This window comes from Panthera pardus, unplaced genomic scaffold, assembly GCF_024362965.1.
Source record: "Panthera pardus isolate Hobbes unplaced genomic scaffold, ASM2436296v1 HiC_scaffold_22, whole genome shotgun sequence".
Lineage (NCBI taxonomy): Eukaryota > Metazoa > Chordata > Mammalia > Carnivora > Felidae > Panthera > Panthera pardus.
In genome coordinates, this window is record NW_026526788.1 from 6,522,686 (window position 1) to 6,541,957 (window position 19,272).

The 19,272-nt window shown below is 38.2% G+C and overlaps 1 protein-coding gene across 9 annotated transcripts in view; it reads right to left on the minus strand.

The window, feature by feature from the left end:
• The window catches only part of LYST (lysosomal trafficking regulator), a 191,116-nt gene that overhangs the window by 97,979 nt on the left and 73,865 nt on the right, over positions 1-19,272 (minus strand). For all 9 annotated transcript variants that reach the window (XM_053910211.1, XM_053910212.1, XM_019418948.2 and 6 more), the window contains 7 exons: positions 15,927-16,036; positions 13,705-14,131; positions 10,839-10,983; positions 9,037-9,210; positions 5,317-5,477; positions 4,024-4,214; positions 1,302-1,547 (listed from right to left, as the gene is read on the minus strand). In XM_053910211.1, the coding sequence (XP_053766186.1) occupies positions 1,302-1,547; positions 4,024-4,214; positions 5,317-5,477; positions 9,037-9,210; positions 10,839-10,983; positions 13,705-14,131; positions 15,927-16,036 (1,454 nt within the window). The remainder of the gene's footprint in view (positions 1-1,301; positions 1,548-4,023; positions 4,215-5,316; positions 5,478-9,036; positions 9,211-10,838; positions 10,984-13,704; positions 14,132-15,926; positions 16,037-19,272) is intronic.

Consider the following 19,272-nt stretch of genomic DNA (forward strand, 5'->3'; position numbering starts at 1 on the left):
ATTTTCTCTAGGATCTAGTCATTGTGTGAGAGTAATCATAACAAAATTATGTGTAATAACTTGATGAAAGAACAAAAACCAAGGATACACATTTTGAAACTATAAGTTATAAAAGGTGATCACAGAATGTTGATGAGTTAAAGAGCTTTTCATTTTAAAACACGAAGGGAAAATCTACTCAACTAGATACTGGATGAAAAAAAAAAGTTTGAAAAAGGAAGAAGAAAAAACAGGTTAGAGTATGGTGAGTCAATCCTGACAAAACATTTATAAGAATGGTAATGACAATAACACACACTGATATGCCTATTATTGCAAAATTAATCAAAGGTGGTCCCACTGAAGGAAAAAAATCCAGTTGGGGAGGCTGTGGAAATTTGCAAATGTTGCAGAAGTTACACTTAGGAATAAAATTCTGAGGAAAGAAGATCAAGCCTGCTTTATTTAAACAAGGATATGGGCCTTGAGGAAGGAGATGATTAGTACCATTTGTACTCCTGATTTTGGATTTCAGCGATCCCTGTAAACAGTCAGTATATATTTATTGATTGTCTACTCTATGTCAGGAAAGATATTGTCCCCACCCTGAGACGACTAAGTAGAACAGATAATTTAAACAATTTATTCTAATATAGTACTCATGACACAAGTCAAACTTTTTACATTTCTCCTTTTCTTTAAGAAAGCTAAACAAACTCAAATTATTTTGGGGGGAGTTACTTGCTGACCCTTGGGTTTTTTTTTCCCCCATGCAGCTGGAAGCTTGGGAAAAACAGGCTTCACAAACCTTATTTTAAAGAATACATTCCTTGTCTATGGCCATGCCACCTTGAATGCACCCAATCTTGTCCAAAGAACATCTTTCTTCTTTTTGTTACTATAATATGTATTCCTCCTCTCATTGACAATTTAAATCTTATTTATTTATTTGCTTATTTTATTAATGTAATCTCTATGCCTGATGTGGGGCTTGAACTCATGACCCCGACAGAGATCAAGGGTCGCCTGCTCTACCGACGGAGCCAACCAGATGCCCCATTAAATCTTGTATATTTCACATTTAATTGTCTTAATTACATTTCTGGATAATAGAAAACTTCTAAAATCTCCATAAGTTAAGAGAAATTTTCACCACGTGTGGCAGAAAGCTTGATGACATCATAAACAATATGATTTCTTTATCTTAAAAGTTTAATATGGTTGATGTATAACTGTTTCTGTAATTAAAAATAAACACTGAAATTTAACAGTATTAAAGAAGTAGTTTGGTTTCAGATAAAACCATACTCAGTGATTCTTACCCTGGCAAAGAGAAAAACAAATATACCAGTTCCACCGATCTCGTGCAGGACGCCTTGAATAGTTTTACATTCCATAGGCCGGAGATTCTTTAGATAATGAGGTTCTAACAAGATGCTCTGAACTTCTTTTGAGCTGAAGGGCCTCTGAGAGAGTTGGGTTTTCATCTGGCCTTTAAGTCTAATAACTGGCTCATAGATGGTATACTGAGCAGGACAGTTAGTTGTGTAAACAACGGAAAGACTTTCCTGAAACACAAATATATTCCTTTAGCAACTAAACAAAATTGACAAAAGTAAGTTATCAACCAGCAAACAAGCATTTCAAAGTGGAAAGTTACCCAACAAATTGTTCTCTTTGATAGATGGTACACGAAACAAAGATGAATGTGGGAAGCAAGATGGCTCCTCACAAAGGAGATCAGTTTCAATGGCAGTGAACAATTGTATAAACCTTGTCAAGGCTGAGAAGATTCCAGGTTTAACCATTTTAGAATAAACATGAAATTACACTGTTACTACTAAGAACAGCTGAGTCTTATACACCACACTCATTACATACCAGGCACTGTTCTTTGCACTTACAAATATTAACCGATCTTGACAACCTTATGAGATGGGAACTCTGCATCAATGTATTCAAATTTTTTGCTTTGGGGAATGTGTTTGTTCACAGGCTGGCTACTCATTTACAAGTGACTCTAAGTCAGATCCTTCCACCAGAATAAAATTCCAGACTATCAGCATTCCTACTAAAACTGAATAGAATTTTCAATATTTCTCCCACGCAGAGGGCAGTTTCGATCAGGTTCTGACTCCGGTGGGGCACACAGGCTTGGGGAAATCATGTACCCTGGTTCAGTGTTTTCTCCCAGAAGCTGTGGGGGCCTTAGGCTGTGATCATTTTCAACCATGGCGATTTAAACTTAAACACAATTTCATCCAGACATCATCTAGCATATTTGTATACCAACTAAAGTGACAACACGGTCTATTGTATATGATATTCTGGGTAAAACAAAATCTTAAACCTGCAGTAGTTTTCAACAGAAAGCTGACAAACGTTCATCTACGTGAAACAACTCCCACCTGGCACCAGCGGCTTGCCAGACTTTTCGCTCATGAACTCATAATCCCCAAATTACTAAATCAGGCTTAAAAATTTGCTTTCTAAAAAGAGTTGTCGCATCAAATCCTTAGAATTTTCATTTGTGATAATTTATGTTAAATCTTATGACTTCAATATATTCTTTTCAAGCAAAATAAAAGGATTAAGGAAGTGTGTGTGTGTGTGTGTGTGTGTGTGTGTGTGTGTGTGTGTGAGAAAACAAATGGATTAACCAAAAACTAGAGAGTTAAAATTATTATTTGAACAAACACTGGTTGTGTAACTCCTTGGTCTGCCTAAAGCATAGATTCTCAACGTGTGGTCCTGAACCAGCAAGCAGCAGCCAACAGCGTCATCTGGGATTTGTTAAAAATGCAAATTGCTTGGGCCACACTTCAGACCCCTGAATCCAAAAGTCTGGCCCAGCAACTTGTGTTTTAATAAATCCTCTGGGTGACTCTGCTGTACGCTTAGGTTTGAGAAACATTTCCCTAAAGCATGTTTTCTTAATGGTGACACATTTGGGGTAGGATAATTCTGTGCTCTATATAATACTGCCCTTGCATTGCAGAACATTTAGCATCCCTGGTCATCACTCAATCATAATGGACCGGCCAAATGCTCCCAACCCCCCTTTTTGGATACTCCTTAGGGAGAAAACTATTGTATACACAATATCAGATCATAAGTCAAATTCCATACGTATCTACTCTCTATCCGCTTTACCACAGTTACATATTTAACACCACTTAAGACTTAACATGTATTTTACAAAATATCTCTGCTAGAACTTCTCCTTTCCTTTAGTCAAATGTTACAGCTTTAAAATAGAATTTATTTTGATTGTGCAATACACATCTCACTAACAACAGCAACAACAACAACAACAAAATACATTCCAAACTAGTAGTCTCCTTCAAGTAAAATCTCTGACCTATAACTGTACCTCTCATAAGAAGCAAGAGAAGGAACCCAGTTTCCTGGCCAGATCTACCAGTTTTTAGTAGATCTTCTAAGACTATGAAGGCTCAGCTTTCTAGTTGCTATAATGAAAAATATCTACCACAAACTCCTGAACTATACACTTGAACAAAAAATTACAATAGTGTATAAAAAAACAACATGAGAGTCTCATATAACCAGAGTTAGCAATATTTTGCAAGCAAAATTCCTGGTTGTTACTGATATCAAAGAATAAATATTTTAAAATCAGAATATTTATAAATAAAAATAATACTATCAATAAAAATTACTACTTATCTATAAGTATGGAAATGAAATATAATGAGCACTATTTTTTACGCTAACAGATGTTATATTTGCACCATATCATAAACATTTTTCTTGAATGATTAGTACGTATAAACTAAACTAATGCTTCGTATGGAAATATAGTTCTAAGGAAAAGGGAATAAACATTTGAAACCCGAAAACAAATTCTGAGTATTTCAGGTTGCTTTTTTTTTTTTTTTAAGAAAGAAACATGTTCTTAAGGAAAGAAAATGTTGAGTAAGAAAGAAGAGAAACTTTAGAAATCTAATTCATAGCTAATTACACATTTTATAACCATGAATTATCAGTTACTAAAAAGTTTAAACTTATGAAATGAAAACTTACAATTAAGAGACCAATGTCCACTTCCTTCTTGGTCATAAAAAGTTCTCTGATTTTTTCACATCGCAAAATGTCCTTATTAATATATTTGGAGAAGTCATTCGCAGGCTTGCCATATTTACATGGCATTATAGATGTATGGTTGGGTCCACAAGCATATAGATAAAAGGCCTCTTGTGAATCAATCTTAGCTCCTGAACAAGAAAATAAAGTTATTTATTTATCATACTCCAACCAGAATTTTTCATAAAAAGAAATCAAGAGTTAGTTATTTTTGTCAGATTCTTTTATCTCTATAAAATTGATAAAGTCTCACATTCCAAATTGGTGTCATGAGCAAATAACCTATGCCAAGTATGGACGGGAAATGAATTAATATACATAAAGTTAACTGTGAAGCTTGTGATAAAATAAAATAATAAAATTTCTATTTTTTCCTTAAGATAGAAAACAGTTACTTTGGTTTTGTTTTGCCTTTTTTAAATAAATGGAAACCATACTTCAGTAAATTCCTTTTTAAAATAAATATGAATTGATATCTCATTCCTCCATTCTTCTATCTATTCAATAAACACTGCCTGAATGCTATTATGTGCCAGGTTTAGTGATTATACATTTTTTATTTTTATTTTTAAGTTTTTTAGTGATATATATTTTTAAATCATATATTTCTTTTTTTCCCTAAAATTTGATATTCTTACAGAATATACTAAAATTGGGCTGCCTGGATGGCTCAGTTGGTTAAGCATCTGCCTTCGGCTCGGGTCATTGATCTCATGGTCCATGGGTTCGAGCCCTGTATCGGGCTCTGTGCTGACTACTCAGAGCCTGGAGCCTGCTTTGGATTCTGTGTCTCCTTCGCTCTCTGCCCCTCCCCCACTCGTACTCTGTCTCTCTCTCTCTCACAAAAATAAACATTAAGAAAATTCAAAAAAAGAATATACTAAAATTATAAGTAAGAGATAATCATTCTAAGTTTACTTGTCAATTCTGTATTTTCCTAGATTATAAAACAAAATTGATTTGATATGCGCTTCCCTTTTGGGGGATGCTGGTAGGAGGTATGACATACACCCCTGCATTAAACATATATATCAATTCTAAGAAACATCTATATTATAAAAATGTTGAAATATTTTAGAAGTGCATCTTGGTATCTAGGAAATGTAATACTTACTAAGTACAAATGAAGGAATAGGGATTAATATCCTGGATTATTATCCAGGAAAATTTACTAGTTTAATACTTGTTAACTGAAAGAAGAAACTGGAAACGCTTTGAAGGAAAAAAGTATACCGTTGAAGAGGAGTAAATTTCCCAGGTCCCATTTTCCAGCCAATTGCAAAAACTCTTCTTGGGATGATGAACAGTGGCCAATCATGCAAAATGTTTTATTGCTATCAGATGACAAGCTTGTTCTTCTCGGAAGCATAAAGTCCAAAGTAACATCAGGTTTCCTGTGTTAAAAACAAAGTTAAGTCAATTACTTCAGTGAGGACTTGAATAGTTTAAAGGTGTAAATGTTTAATAATGGGAAGTTTTTGAACAGTGTTCTCGGTTCAGTATCAAACAGTTGGTGATGGGGAGAAAGAGAGTGGATTCTGCTGTCTCCTGGTCCCCAGTGCTAGCAGTATACAAATTCCAGAAAGAGGGGAGTAGAACAGACATGCCTGATGGCCCACAGCAGGCCATGGGAGGAGGGACCGGACACCTGAGGCAAGTTTTCTTTGCCATTTGACCTCTGCACATGCGCCTTCCTGGTTTACAAATACAAACCAACCACCTCCCCCTAATTTTACCAAGAAGTCTCCCACCTTGGTAAACCATTCCTAAAACATCACCTTCTATGAAGCCATCAAAGACTACTCAGAAAAGGAGTATCATTTCTCAAGGTTTGGTTCTGACTAGCCACTGAAATGCAATGCTTTTCTGCATTTTCTATTTTTTTCAGTGCTCAGTCATAGAGTTTGGGTTAGTCTGTTGTATTTACAGGAATCCTTACAAAAGACAGAGTAGGAAAAAGGAAACTGACACTTCCTCAAAGAGAGACACACACGATGAGAGGATTTCATCATCCAGTTGGAAGTCCGGAGTGCCAAGTTCTACCCCTTTTGGGGGAATATTTTAAGCTGCATATGAAGATAATGAAGGTAACTTATAAAGGCAAAGTTTGTGAATAAGATAAAGACTTAGAATATGCTAATGTTCATAGAGTTTACCAAGAAATTCTATGTTGGTATGTCAATTTACTTAAATTTAAAAACTTTTCCCTAAGGCTTTCTGTTTTATATTTAACATAAAAATTTAACTATTTTAATAGAAATATTTTCTGATAAAAATGTGAGATAACTTTTTTTTATTGAGGTATAACAGACATACAGCAATACAGTGAGATCATTTCCAGATTGCATGCATCTTTCTTGAACCAAATACATGGCCGTGACCGAAACACTATTGCCACCTATTGGCAGTATGACTTAATACAGTTTTTAAGGGTGAAGAACACTTTGCAAGATGAATTCAACAAATGTTAAGTACCTACTATGTGCCATATATTCCTACCACATTTGTGTGCTGTTCATTAAATAAGAATGTAAACTATTAATAATTTGTTTTCAGTGTTACATACTGTTAAAAATGTTCTCCTGAAATATATTATTTATAGAAATTATTCTATTAATTCAGAAAGTGCCAAGTTTAAATCAACAGAATAATATATTCGTCCTTGGTCACTTGCTCGTTGCTCTCTTAACAGATGAAATCATCACTTTGTACCAATGGCAAAAAAAAAATTCCTTCAAAGTAATGTAGAAATATATGAATTGACTATGCTCACCAACCATCCACAATGAACCTCTAAACCCTCATTCTGAACATGTCTAGTTAGTTTATGACTCCTATACCTGTCAGGTGGTCTGATTCAGAAAAAGGCCGTTGGGGTGGCAAAACACAGGGTTCTAAGGCATGGGCTGTATCTGGGTTCAGGTTTCAGCTGTACCCCATACTTGTGGCATGACTTTACCCGCTCTGGGTCTCTCTCAATTGCCTCATATGTAACATAGAGAAAACAATATACTTTCTTCCTAGTGTTGTCAGGAGGACCAAATGAGGTCACCTGTGTGAAGTGTTTCATACAGTTCCTGGCACATGGTGAGAGCTCGTGAAATGAGGAGAGGGTCCATGAGAAAGAGGCTCGCTATGCACAGCCCTGTCCCCAACTCCAACCGACCTAACTCAAGGTTCTGAAAAAAAATTTTACTAATTGGTTGAAGTCTGAGAACTCCGCAGAAAATATTTTATTTAGAATATGGAAGCTTCAATGACATATTTTCATGGATTTTTTGAAATGAATAAACAAAAACTGAAGCCTTGGTTTTGTTCCCAAAGCCTGTTCTTTCCTGTGGTGGACCCTGGGGAGGGACTCCCCTAAAGCCACTCACAAGCCCCCTGTCCTCTGCCTTCCTCTGGCATTGAGGCTGGACAGCTCTAAGCAGTCAACTTGACAGCCTCCCTTCCAGCAATGAGCCAGCACACAGCTTTCCCTTGGCTTCCACGGGCCTTCCCCTCTGCCTGGAAGGCTCTGCCTCTCCCCTGCTCAGAGCACGTCCCGTCTCCCCTCGAGGTCTCAGCTTAAATAATCCTTTCCCAAAGACGCCTTCCCTGACCTACCTTTTAAGTAGCAAACCTGATATTTTCTGTCTGGGGACCTGTTTGTTACCTCCACAGTATCTGTCATGATTTGGATATAATCATTTCATTGTGTTTGCTCCTTGTCTGCTTCCCCATTAGACTGTGAGTTCCAAGAAGGCATGGAACCCAAGTCTTTTTTTTTTTATATGAAATGTATTGTCAAATTGGTTTCCATACAACACCCAGTGCTCATCCCAGCAGGTGCCCTCCTCAATGCCCATCACCCACTTTCCCCTCCTTCCCACTCCTCGCCCCCCCCCCCCATCAACCCTCAGTTTATTCTCAGTGCCAAGTCTTATTTACCATTGCCCCCAGGCCTGATACAAGCACGCTGGGCACATGGCAATTCCTCAATAAATATTTAATGGATGAACAAATGAATGAATAAGAATAGGCTCATTTATGCTAAGGGCATATGTTATTTCTGTGGTCTTATCTACTTCGAGGGATTTTTAAGAGAATTGGGAGATAATGCACGTAAGGCACCTAGCAAAAGGTGTGCAACATAACAGGTAAGAAGTATTTTATAGTCCATGCGATTAAATCTAGCCTCCTCATCTTGACATGCATAACTTGCCTATCCAGGTAGCATTACCATACCCATTGCTTTTCTTTCTCATTACTGAACTCAGACTCTTCCTTCCGGCCAGCTTGATCCTGTCCCATGCTGTGCCACTATCCAATTCTGTATCCCCTTTCATGGTTACTTCATTCATAAAATACTTCGCAACTCTTACAAATCCAAGATACTTTATAGTTCTCTCTGGCTTATTTTACATTAAGATATTCCAGAACACAACTCTTATTAACTTGACCCACAATTCTCCTGGTCGGTAAAAATCACACAGTATTCCTGAATCTATCACATGGCATGTTCTAGGACCCCATTTTAATCTATTACCTGATACACACTAGCTTAAATTTTGCTCCGGTCATTCTAATTTCTTTTGAAACCCTGACTTAATTTAGGTCTTAGCCTTATTATCCACTTAATTGAAATAATTCCTTGTGGATTCATTTTATAAATTTATAGGCATGAAAGACCAAACTATAGGTTCTGTTCCTTGATCTATCATATATTCTATATAAACATCTAAATGTCAGTTTTCTGCATGTTCCCTCAAACCCAAGTATTAACTTGCATGAGAGATTAATTTTGTATTAAAGTGATACACAGGAAAAAGTATCCGACTCTGACATAGACTCCTGCATTACCATACAGCACATCGTATCTATAGTTTCCTGTGATCTGCTTCAGAAGCTATGACAAACTAAACTTAAAATTTTAATGGAAGTTAGTAAGTATTTACTAAAAACGTTTCCTACCTCTGCCCAGAGATCCATATGGAGATTTTCCCATGGTTATTCTTCTTCCCTTGGGGCTGCTGTAGGTAGGTGAGGACCAAGTGTTGCCATTTGCTGGGGACGAAAATATTCTCCTGTGATTCAACCTGTGCCAGTAAAATAGCTTTCATGTCATCGTTTGAATCCATGCACATACTACAAAAAAGAGAAAAAGTATAGGCTGAAAACATGAAATTTCTGATCTCAATATTTAATAAATGTCTAAGAGCTATAATTCCAACTGTTTGAATTAGATTAAAAATCAGTTCTATTTTTTCTAAAGTGTATTTATTTTGAGAGAGAGAGAGAGAGAGCACAGCAGGGGAGAGGCAGAGAGAGAGGGAGAGAGAGAATCCCAAGCAGGCTCTGCACTGTCATTGCAGAGCCCAATGTGAGCTCAGTCTCACAAACCATGAGATCATGACCCGGGCTGACATCAAGAGTCAGACGCTCATCTGACTGAGCCACCCGGGTGCCCCAAAAATCAGTTCTATTTTTTTTTTAATGTTTATTTTTGAGAGACAGAGAGAGACTGAGCACGAGGCAGGGAGGGACAGAGAGGGAGGCACAGAATCCCAAGCAGGCTCCAGACTCTGGGCTGTCAGCACAGAGCCCAATGCCAAGGTTCGAACCCACGAACCATGAGCTCATGACCTGAGTTGAAGTTGGAGGCTTAACCGACTAGGCCACCGAGGTGCCCCGGTTCTATTTTTAAACTAATTTGAAAAGTCAGTAGGTCTTTGTTTTACACCATAAAATCTGCTTAGTTATTTTATTATATTATTACCTCAATTCACGAACTAAAATAGATGAAGCTCATTTGCTGGTGTGAATAATTTAGGCATTAATTTTCAAAATTCAATTTGAAAAAAAAATGTATTGTTACTATTTATTAAATGTTTTACTTTATTTATTTTTGAGAGAGACAGAGCAAGCGGGAGAGGGGCAAAGAGAGAGGGAGAGAGAGAGAATCCCAAGCAGGCTCCGCACTGTCAGCACGGAGCCTGATGTGGGGCTCGAACTCACAAACCGTGAGATCATGACCTGATCAAACCAAGAGTGGGACACTTAACTGACTGAGCCACCCAGGTGCTTCTGTATTGTTACTATTTATACAGTCATTGCCCTTTTAGAAATTACAGTGTAATTTTTGGTTCATACAAAAATTAATACATGTTGTACATAAATGTCTAAATGCCAAGATGTACTAGGGGGTCTATCCTACTTGGAGGGATTGCTGAGAGAATTAGGATATAATGCATACAAAATACCAAGTAACCTTTATAACAAAAAGCATATATCCTCTAAATACCATATCTTTGTTTAAAGTTTTATAAAAATTGTATGATACTCATTCAATCCAACTAAAAGATTTGTATACCAGTTAACAAAAGAGGTAGGAAAAAAAGACAAGACTGCAAGAAGAATTGAAGTTTATCAGGTAATGGCTATTAAACATATAATCTGCATGGAAACCAGCTGTCTGATAATAACATCTTAAGGTGATTGCAATCTGATAGACTATTTCCATAGATAAGACTTCAGTGAGCATTGGTCTAAAATCTAATTGAGAATTAACATAATCTACTTTCAGAGTTTAGTTATAGATTTTTGGATAGAATAATATATTGTTACAGAGGTGGTATTAATACTTGTTAGAATGTATCTTTTTAAAAACGGTTTTCTGATTTGCTGTAATTATCTTTATTAGATTTCACATCAATGTCTCATCTAAATTATTTAAATATGCGATCTATTCGCAGGGGGTTGAGGATAATCGATACCGGAAGATAAAAGTGCCATTGCGGGCATCAGCCCACACTTGCATCATCAGAGCTTTGGATCCCAAGGAAATCATATGAATACATCCTTCTTCTATGAGCTTTTCACCAGGATTTATGTACTCGGCACCTTCCAGTCTGTTGTTCTCTATGATAAAAAGACGTGAGAATAATCAGTAAAGCAGTTGATAAAATGAGGGGAAAGGTGAATCTAAAAGAATACAAAGCATGGTTGTTCATTTGCAGTAAATTATTTACCTGGATGTTCCAAACAATATTCCCAAACTTGAGATGTTAGTTCCAAAAAAGCACCAGGAGCGAAAACAGTAACTGGGTACACTGGAAGTTATTAAAGTCTTCAAAATATATGATAATTAAGGGCTAATTGTGGGAATGAACAGATCATTGTGATGTCACTGTGGTGACCTATTACAAACTGTGCCACATTTCTCTTATTGATTGGATTCGGTCACTCTGCCATTACAGACCCTGGCCCACAGAGCACACACCATTGTCACATGCGCGGCCAAAAATCATCCTATAATTATTACAATAGCATGATTTAAAAAAAAATTGATTTTTGAACAATTGTGCTGTTTGAATATATTCTTTGTTTAGACTCCCTGATGAATCATCTTTGCATATAATTGCTAAGTGATTCTGAAACTCTAAAATGTTATTCTAAGGCAAGCTAAGGTAATGCCATATGCTTTGGGCTATCTGGTTATTCATCTTGACTTCAAGTGGTTTCTCACCACACTGAATCCTCAAGCCATCTACACTGTTACTACACTGCCTGACTTCACATAGAGCTATGTTAATGAAGATGCACCAAAATACAAAATGCACGTCCAAGGGCTCAGACTTTCAGAGAAGATGAACACTACCAGCTATTAGACTGCTTATATATTTGTTGCCATTTTCCAACAAGTATAAACACCACCAATTTTTAAGAATATTCCCCCTAAATTCATTATTTTGAGGACTATTGCCCTAGATATGAGATGTATAGAGAATTCATATCTGATGTGCTACTAATGTTTCCATATCAAATCTGACGTTGCATAAATAAAAGACTAGAACAGAAACCAGTGTGTACCCAGCTACTGTAAAGTAGAAATATAACAAATAGTTAATACAACAATCCTCTGAGGTAAATTTTATTGTCCCCATTTAGAGGGTGACAGAATTGAGGTGTTGAGAGATTAAGTAACTTGCTCAAGGTCACAAAGTTGGTTTAGGGCAAAGGATGTGTCATCACTATAATATCTTCTTCATCTCTCCCTTCAAAATTTTGGTATATATACTATTTTTAAATGTTCTTTTTTAATGTCTATGCAGAATTGTCATTCTAAAATATATGTCTTCTAATATATTTCTACAATAAAAAAAATTTTTTTTAATTGCCCACTACTCCACTTTTTCTCAGGTCATTGTGTATACTTATTTCATTTTATCAGAGACTGTCTGCATTGTGATTGCCCCCACTTAAATCTGAGAAAGAGATCTGCACAGTTTACAGTACAGGGGTGGCGCCCAAGCTCTGAATTAAATATAGGTGAGTCTAAATCCCTCCCCATCACTTACCAGCTATATAAACTGGTCATGCTGTTTCATATCATCTGTGGATATGGACAGTGCGAGCACTCACCTTACCGAACCGTCGTGAAGATTAGATTGAAAACGTAAGTAGAAAGAGTGGGGCAAAGTAATGCACATACAGAAAGCACTCAATGTACACGGGGCAGCAGCAGCATCGATAAGATCACATATATGTTGCTTCAGAGCTATCAATCCTTAGTGGCAAAGTTCAACTCACAAAAGAAAATGCTAGAACTATTTGTTTTTGTTTTGTTTTGTTTTAACTTTGGCTTCCTAGGCTAACCCGCAAAAGTGCAGGAGTACACTATGCTAACAACACGGAAATGTGTCTGGAGAAGTGGATTCCGAGTTCCAGCTGCGGACATCAGGTGACACTTCTCACTCTCCCGTCTTGACAGCATCATTAAGGATTTCTTTTCTATCAGTGTCGTGGTGGAGGACCCTGCCCGAAGGCCTAGTGTTCCGAAGCAGGGAGCCAGCGGGATGCGTCAGCTTTGCCCCGTGAAGAGCCCCTGCGGCCAGGACCTCCACGTGACCCCTAACCAGCTGTCTCATCCAGTCATTTCATCCATCCCATGGACCCTAACAATTAGCCGACCTGCTTGGCTTCTCACCACCATAAACTGCTTTTTAACGAACAGGTTCTTCCTGCCCTCGTCATATGAGGAACCAGACCCAGTTTCGTGGCGGCAGAACAGAGATTGGATCGGTTATAGAAAGTACTGGAATAGAAATGATTCTAACCGTGGAGAAAGGCTGACTCACTCAAACGCAATGTGACAGGAACTAGGAGAGGGGCACTGCGGACCGATGTGGCGCAAGGAGGAGAGCTGAGTTAAGAGAGAGAAAGGAGATGAGATGGGGGCTCCTGGGGCCTGGGGTGAAGGGGACAGAAGGACAGAAGAGTGGCTCTCGGGCTTCTTCCTTTACTTCTCTCACACCAGGAATCACCCTAATCCAGTCATGGGACCAGGAAAGAGGCAGGAAATGGGGCTGGTGATTCCCCACGGCAGTTGTACACGTGGGGGTCCCTCCGCCGCAGCCCCCACCTCCAGCCCCAAGGCCAAAGTACAAAAGAAAGTAGGGTTTTTGAAGCTATCTCACCAGCCAGGCTTTGGGGAGGCAGGGCCTGCCATCACTAAGGCACCTAGCACGAAGAACATGTCCAGCGCCAGTGAGAAATCCCCATGTCCTTACAGCTCAACCCAAATGCCCACGTGAAAAAGCTCAGTGAAACAGACAACAGATAACAGCGGGAACATCATACCTGCGCCATCCAAACTACTGTCCCGCAACAGTAAGGATTTGTTTCTTTTCTTTATCTTCTTTCCTTTCTCCATGGCACTCTCCGCTTCGTGGATGCACTCCACACTAAACCACAGTGAGACGCTGAACCCTTCTGACAGGTGTGGCCAGCAGTTCTGCCCCAGCAACGGCAAGTGGACTGGGGCTACGTGCCAGGAGGAGAGCAGCCGCTGGGGGAAACTTTCACTGTCGGCCTCTTTCCTGCTCTGCGAACTCTGTGCCCTCCGTAATAATCCCAGGGCCTTACTGTTTAGAATCCCAGGACTCCTTTGTGATGAAACGCCATTGCTTAAATTCGGCGTATGCAGTAAAGGGAAGGTTAGATACTGTGAAGGGCTCATAGCAATGTCGCTTTCAATAATTTTCAGAATACCCAAAAGAAGAACTTCCTAGAGAAAAAGCAAAACAAAACGTCAGGATCATGTTAAGGTACATAATAATTTTGAAATTCTGGTTATAAATGACAGTCTGTGCTGCCAGATTCTCTGTCTCCCTCTCCCTCTGCTCCTTCCTTGCTCTCTCTGTCTCTCAAAAAATAAACTAAAAAAACTTTTTAATAAAAACAAAATAAATTAACTACAGTAATTATATCTGGAATCATTTCTACCAAAGAAAGATGTTTATTTCTAAGTAGACTATAGTTGTTTCTCTCAATTTTACTTTTTATTTTACTTTATTTTATTTATTTATTTTTTTAGAGAGACAGAGAGTATGGGTAGGGGAGAGGGGCAGAGGAAGAGCAAGAGAGAATCCCAAGCAGGCTCCACATTCAGTGTAGAGCCTGATGTGGGGCTTGATGTCATGATTTCTTGGATCATGACCCAAGCCAAAATCAAAAGTCGGACACTCAACTGACTGAGCCACCTGGGTGCCCGTCTCTCAATTATTTTTAAGTGAAGCACAGAACCAGACACCTGACAAATTCTCCAGATTTCTGGATGATATTTCTAACATGACTGACTTCATAAAATTGAGTGGCTCAATTACTTTCCAACTTACTTTACATGAGTTTTCCCTAATCAAATTAATTTTCTTTCATCTGCTTTTGGTAAAACAAAATAAGTGTTTTTAGGTTTTCTTTATAAATTACAAATTTTTTGTTAAACTGAAGTGTAGAACTGTAGAAGAGACAAGAGAGGAAACGAGCATCTAATTAAAGAGAAAAGTAATGACTAAGGAGACAAGTAAAAAAGTAGAAAAGAGTAACCTAGTACAATGCCCTACCAATTATATGCCCTATGCATAAAATAACAGCTAATATTGATGATGATGATGATGATGATGATGATGAGAAATGCACTCAGGGAAAGTAATAGAAACATTTCGGGGTGCCTGGGTGGCTCAGTGGGTTGTGTCCGATTTTGATTCAGGTCATGATCTCAAGGTTTGTGGGCTTGAGCCCCACGTCAGGCTCTGTGCTGACAGCTCAGAGCCTGGAGCCTGCTTCGGATTCTGTGTCTCCCTCTCTCTCTGCCACTCCCCTACTTACATGCTCTGCCTCTCTGTCTCTCTCTCAAAAATGAATAAATATTTAAAAATGTTTTAAAAAAGAAACACTCCAAACTACAGTCACCAAACGTCTACATCAGTGGCTTTTAACCTTGTGCTCCATAGAGTCCTCTCAGGGTCCACAAGCAGGAGTAAGGTGGGGAAATGAGCAGGGCTCAGTGACATTTAATCTTGCGTCACAGAAAGTAGCTCCCAGGTTTTCTGTTTGATTTGCATATGCTTCCAGTCAAGGTCTCATTATAAAAATGAGTTTCTCAGCAAAGAACAATCTAAAAGTCACTAAGTTACACCAGTGGAAAGAAGTGATACAAGATACCTGAAGAGTAGATACTAATTTTCTAAAAAAAAAAGGATAATCCTTAAAATGGTAACAGCTACTCATAATTAAGTCCTCTTTAGTAATTAAAATTACTTGGCATTTCTTGAGCACAACAACTGGGGGTGGGATGAGGTAATGGGACTACGATCCCAACGAGAGGCTGGTTAGCCAAAACTGAAGTGAAACAGTTAAAATGTGGGCAAATAATAAAATGATTGAGAATCTCACACATGATAACATGGAGTTGACTGTATAATAATTACCACAACAAAAGAGAGAGCTTAGTGATTTCCAAATAGTTTTTAAAATATCCTATTAGGTATCCGTGAAAAAAAATTAAATTATAGCATATTTACTGTACAAGGAGATTTCTCCAGAAATATTCTCAAAAGAAGGGTTAGCTCTTCCGAACACGTTCTGGAGCTCATCAAAGATACCAAAAGATCCACCAATACTCTTTGGCATGCTAAATTAAAGAAAGATAGGGGGGAAAAAATTAAAGCCAATACAAAATTAAAGACACAGAACAAACAATTTCACTGAAAGGGATCAAATACTAGTTTCACATCTTCAGTGGATTATAAACAATCTAATAATCCAAAAATATGCTGAAAAAATAGCAATATGATTAAATGCAAACCAACCCACCCAGTGACAACCCCCCCACCCCCACTTTTCTTAAAGGTTGGTTAGTTCCCAGTAAAGGTATTATTTAAAGAAGCATAAATTAATACAATATTTGTTAAGTAAGTTGACACTGTTAAATACCATAAAATGGTCTGCTACCTTCTCATCTTGAAACTGTTTAAATTATAAGTATTACTTTCTAATTAGATGACATAGATAAAAGTGTAAATATTAAAGATTATGAAGATAATTAAATATCACAAACTATTTTGAACGCTTTCTTTATTCCATTGTGGGGTTTAGAATAAAATATAATTGGTAGTACATAAATTCACAGAACTTTTTAGAATAAAGTGATTAATTTTTGTAGCACGCATTTTAGTATTCAAAGTACGTTTACATGCATTATCTCAGCTAATCCTCAGCAAAAAAATTCCTACAAATGAAATACTATCTCCATTTTAGACATGCCAGAAATAATCCTGATGTGCAACCTGAGAACAGAAGCCACGTGTAAGCATCATGTTTTGTAGAAGCAGTGAACTGACGCAACGAGACTAAAATAGCACCGACTTTACCCTGTAACACAAACCCATGAAAGGTTGTAGAGTAAGAACTATGAAAACTAGTCACTACAGGAAAATAATTAAGTATTTCTCCTGCCTTTCCTTTATGAACTCTATCTCAGGGTAACCAAATAGTTGATGACAGCAAGTTTTCTTTAAGTATTCCCGTTTATCAAAGATGAAATCACAGCATGTTACCATTTTGCAGTGCTATGCACTGTGCTATGCACCTAGGCTATGAGCATCCATGGCTCCTGGCACCTCCCCAAGAGAGACGACCAGACATTATGCGCCTCTGGTTGGAGGCACGGACTCCTGCCTGTAAAATATTCTGGTCAAAAAATGGAACCTAGTAGGGTCACCTGGGTGACTCACTTGGTTAAGTGAGCGACTTCAGCTCAGGTCATGATCTCACGGTTTGTGAGTTTGAGCCCCGAGTTGGGCTCTGTGCCGACAGCTCAGAGCCGGGAGCCTGCTTTGGATCTGCGCCTCCCTCTCTCTCTGCCCCTCCCCTGCTCACGTTCTGTCTCTGTCTCTTCAAAAATAAGTAAACATTAAAACACTTTGTTAAAAAAAAAATGGAACCTAAATCTGATTAGGTTTCTAGGTCTTACTACCAGTGAAAGGAAATATAAGGGAGAAAGGATCAGGTTAAACAACCTCCCGGGGACATAATCACCAAAACTCAGAATGCAGGAGACGCCTCATGATAAAAGACCTGGCTTCTTTAACGACGACAGCAACAAAATTCAAGGACTGAGAGTAGACATCCACAGAAGAGAAGAGTTGAGACATATCTACTGACTGTAACGTATGAACCTAACTAGGATTCTGATTTTAAAAAACACTATCAAATAAAGTGTTAGATAATCACGGGGGGTGGAAGGGGAGAAGTAATATGATCAAAATAAAGTATATATGGGTGCTTAGACTTTTTTTTAAGTTCAACACAGACAGGTACCAGTTCAAAATGAGGGGATAGAGATATATATTTATATTTCTTTGTCTACTACTGAAAACTTGCTGAACTAAAAGTACAGAATTACAAGAAGAAAAGAGATCCATAACAGCAATAAAAGGGGGGAGTCAGTGGGCATTGGGGGCACATCAGACTTAAAAACATTTCTTGAAGATGCAAGAGCAGAGAGATAAGACAAGCTGCAGCCTAGAATCTCTCTGAATTACAAAGCGGCTCAGAGGAGGAGGAGGAGCCAATCTGTCTGTCTACATTCTGGAGAGGAAGTAAGAATGAGGCTACAAATGCAGGGATTAATACAAGGTTTGTCTGGAAGCACCTACCTCTCTCCTTGATCCTGAATATAGGGCACAGGTAGCTCAGCTTTGACTTCCATGCCCACACCTTGATAACTCTTGAAAAGAAACTCAACGGATTGCCGGGCAAAAGCTGAGCTGGAGAGTGGGACGTTAGCACCAGGGCTACCAGTTATACAAGTACAGTCTGCAGACAGGCCAAGCAGCTTAACCAAGGGAGAGAACAGGGACTAAAATATAACCCGAAAGCTATTCACCAAGCCATGCATCCTGGCATTGGGCTGTGTTGCCTGGATGAAGGGATGACTTTTTCTTAGCACGAAGACACTATTCACAAGCCGTATGTGTGGAGGAAATACTTTTCTAATGTACACAGAATGTCTTATGGGGTAATAGTGGCCCTAATGGCCCCCCAAAGTAAAGATTTCCTTATTATGGTATTTGGGGAACTTCAGTCATCAGGGATTGTCAACAGATTGCCCATTCAGGGAAGGTGCCAAATAGGAAAGCAAATTTACTTTTACATCATTAGCTCCAACGGCTTTCTTAAATAGAAATGGGCAATAAAAGGTTCAAAAAATATTTGAGAATCAGCAACATAAAAGAGAAAGAACAAGATATAAAAGACAAATTGATAAACTGACCCCCGAGAGAACATAAATAATTTAGGGTAGGAAAGATATCTTTCTAAGATGTTAAGGACTAGATCCAGATATATATCCAGATATGTGGGTGTTCAACCAACTGAGCCATCCAGGTGCCCCTACATCCAGATATATTTAAGAAGATATTTTATCCTTATGTGAAAATGGAATAACCAAAAATCAAATGAACAAAAAGAAGCTCTTAAATATTACAAGATAATTGCCAAAATTAAAAATTGGACAAAAGGTTGGAATAGAATTGAAGAAATCTCCCAAAACACAGCACAAAAAGAGAGAAGTAGATAATGTGAGAGGAAAGCTAAGACAATGCAAAGTCAATCCAAGAAGGCCTGAGATTACAATTAGGATGTAAAAAAGAAGAGAGCATAAAACACAGAGAGGAGAAAATTATTTTTAAAAATACTAAGTCTCAGGGTGCCTTGATTTTGGCTCAGGTCATGATCCCAGGGTTGTGGGATCGAGCCCCACATTGGGCTCTGCGCTGAGCATGGGGTCTGCTTAGACGTCTGTCTGTCTGTCTGTCTCTCCCCCACCTCTGCCTTGCTCCCCATCTCGTGCACTCTCAGTCTCTC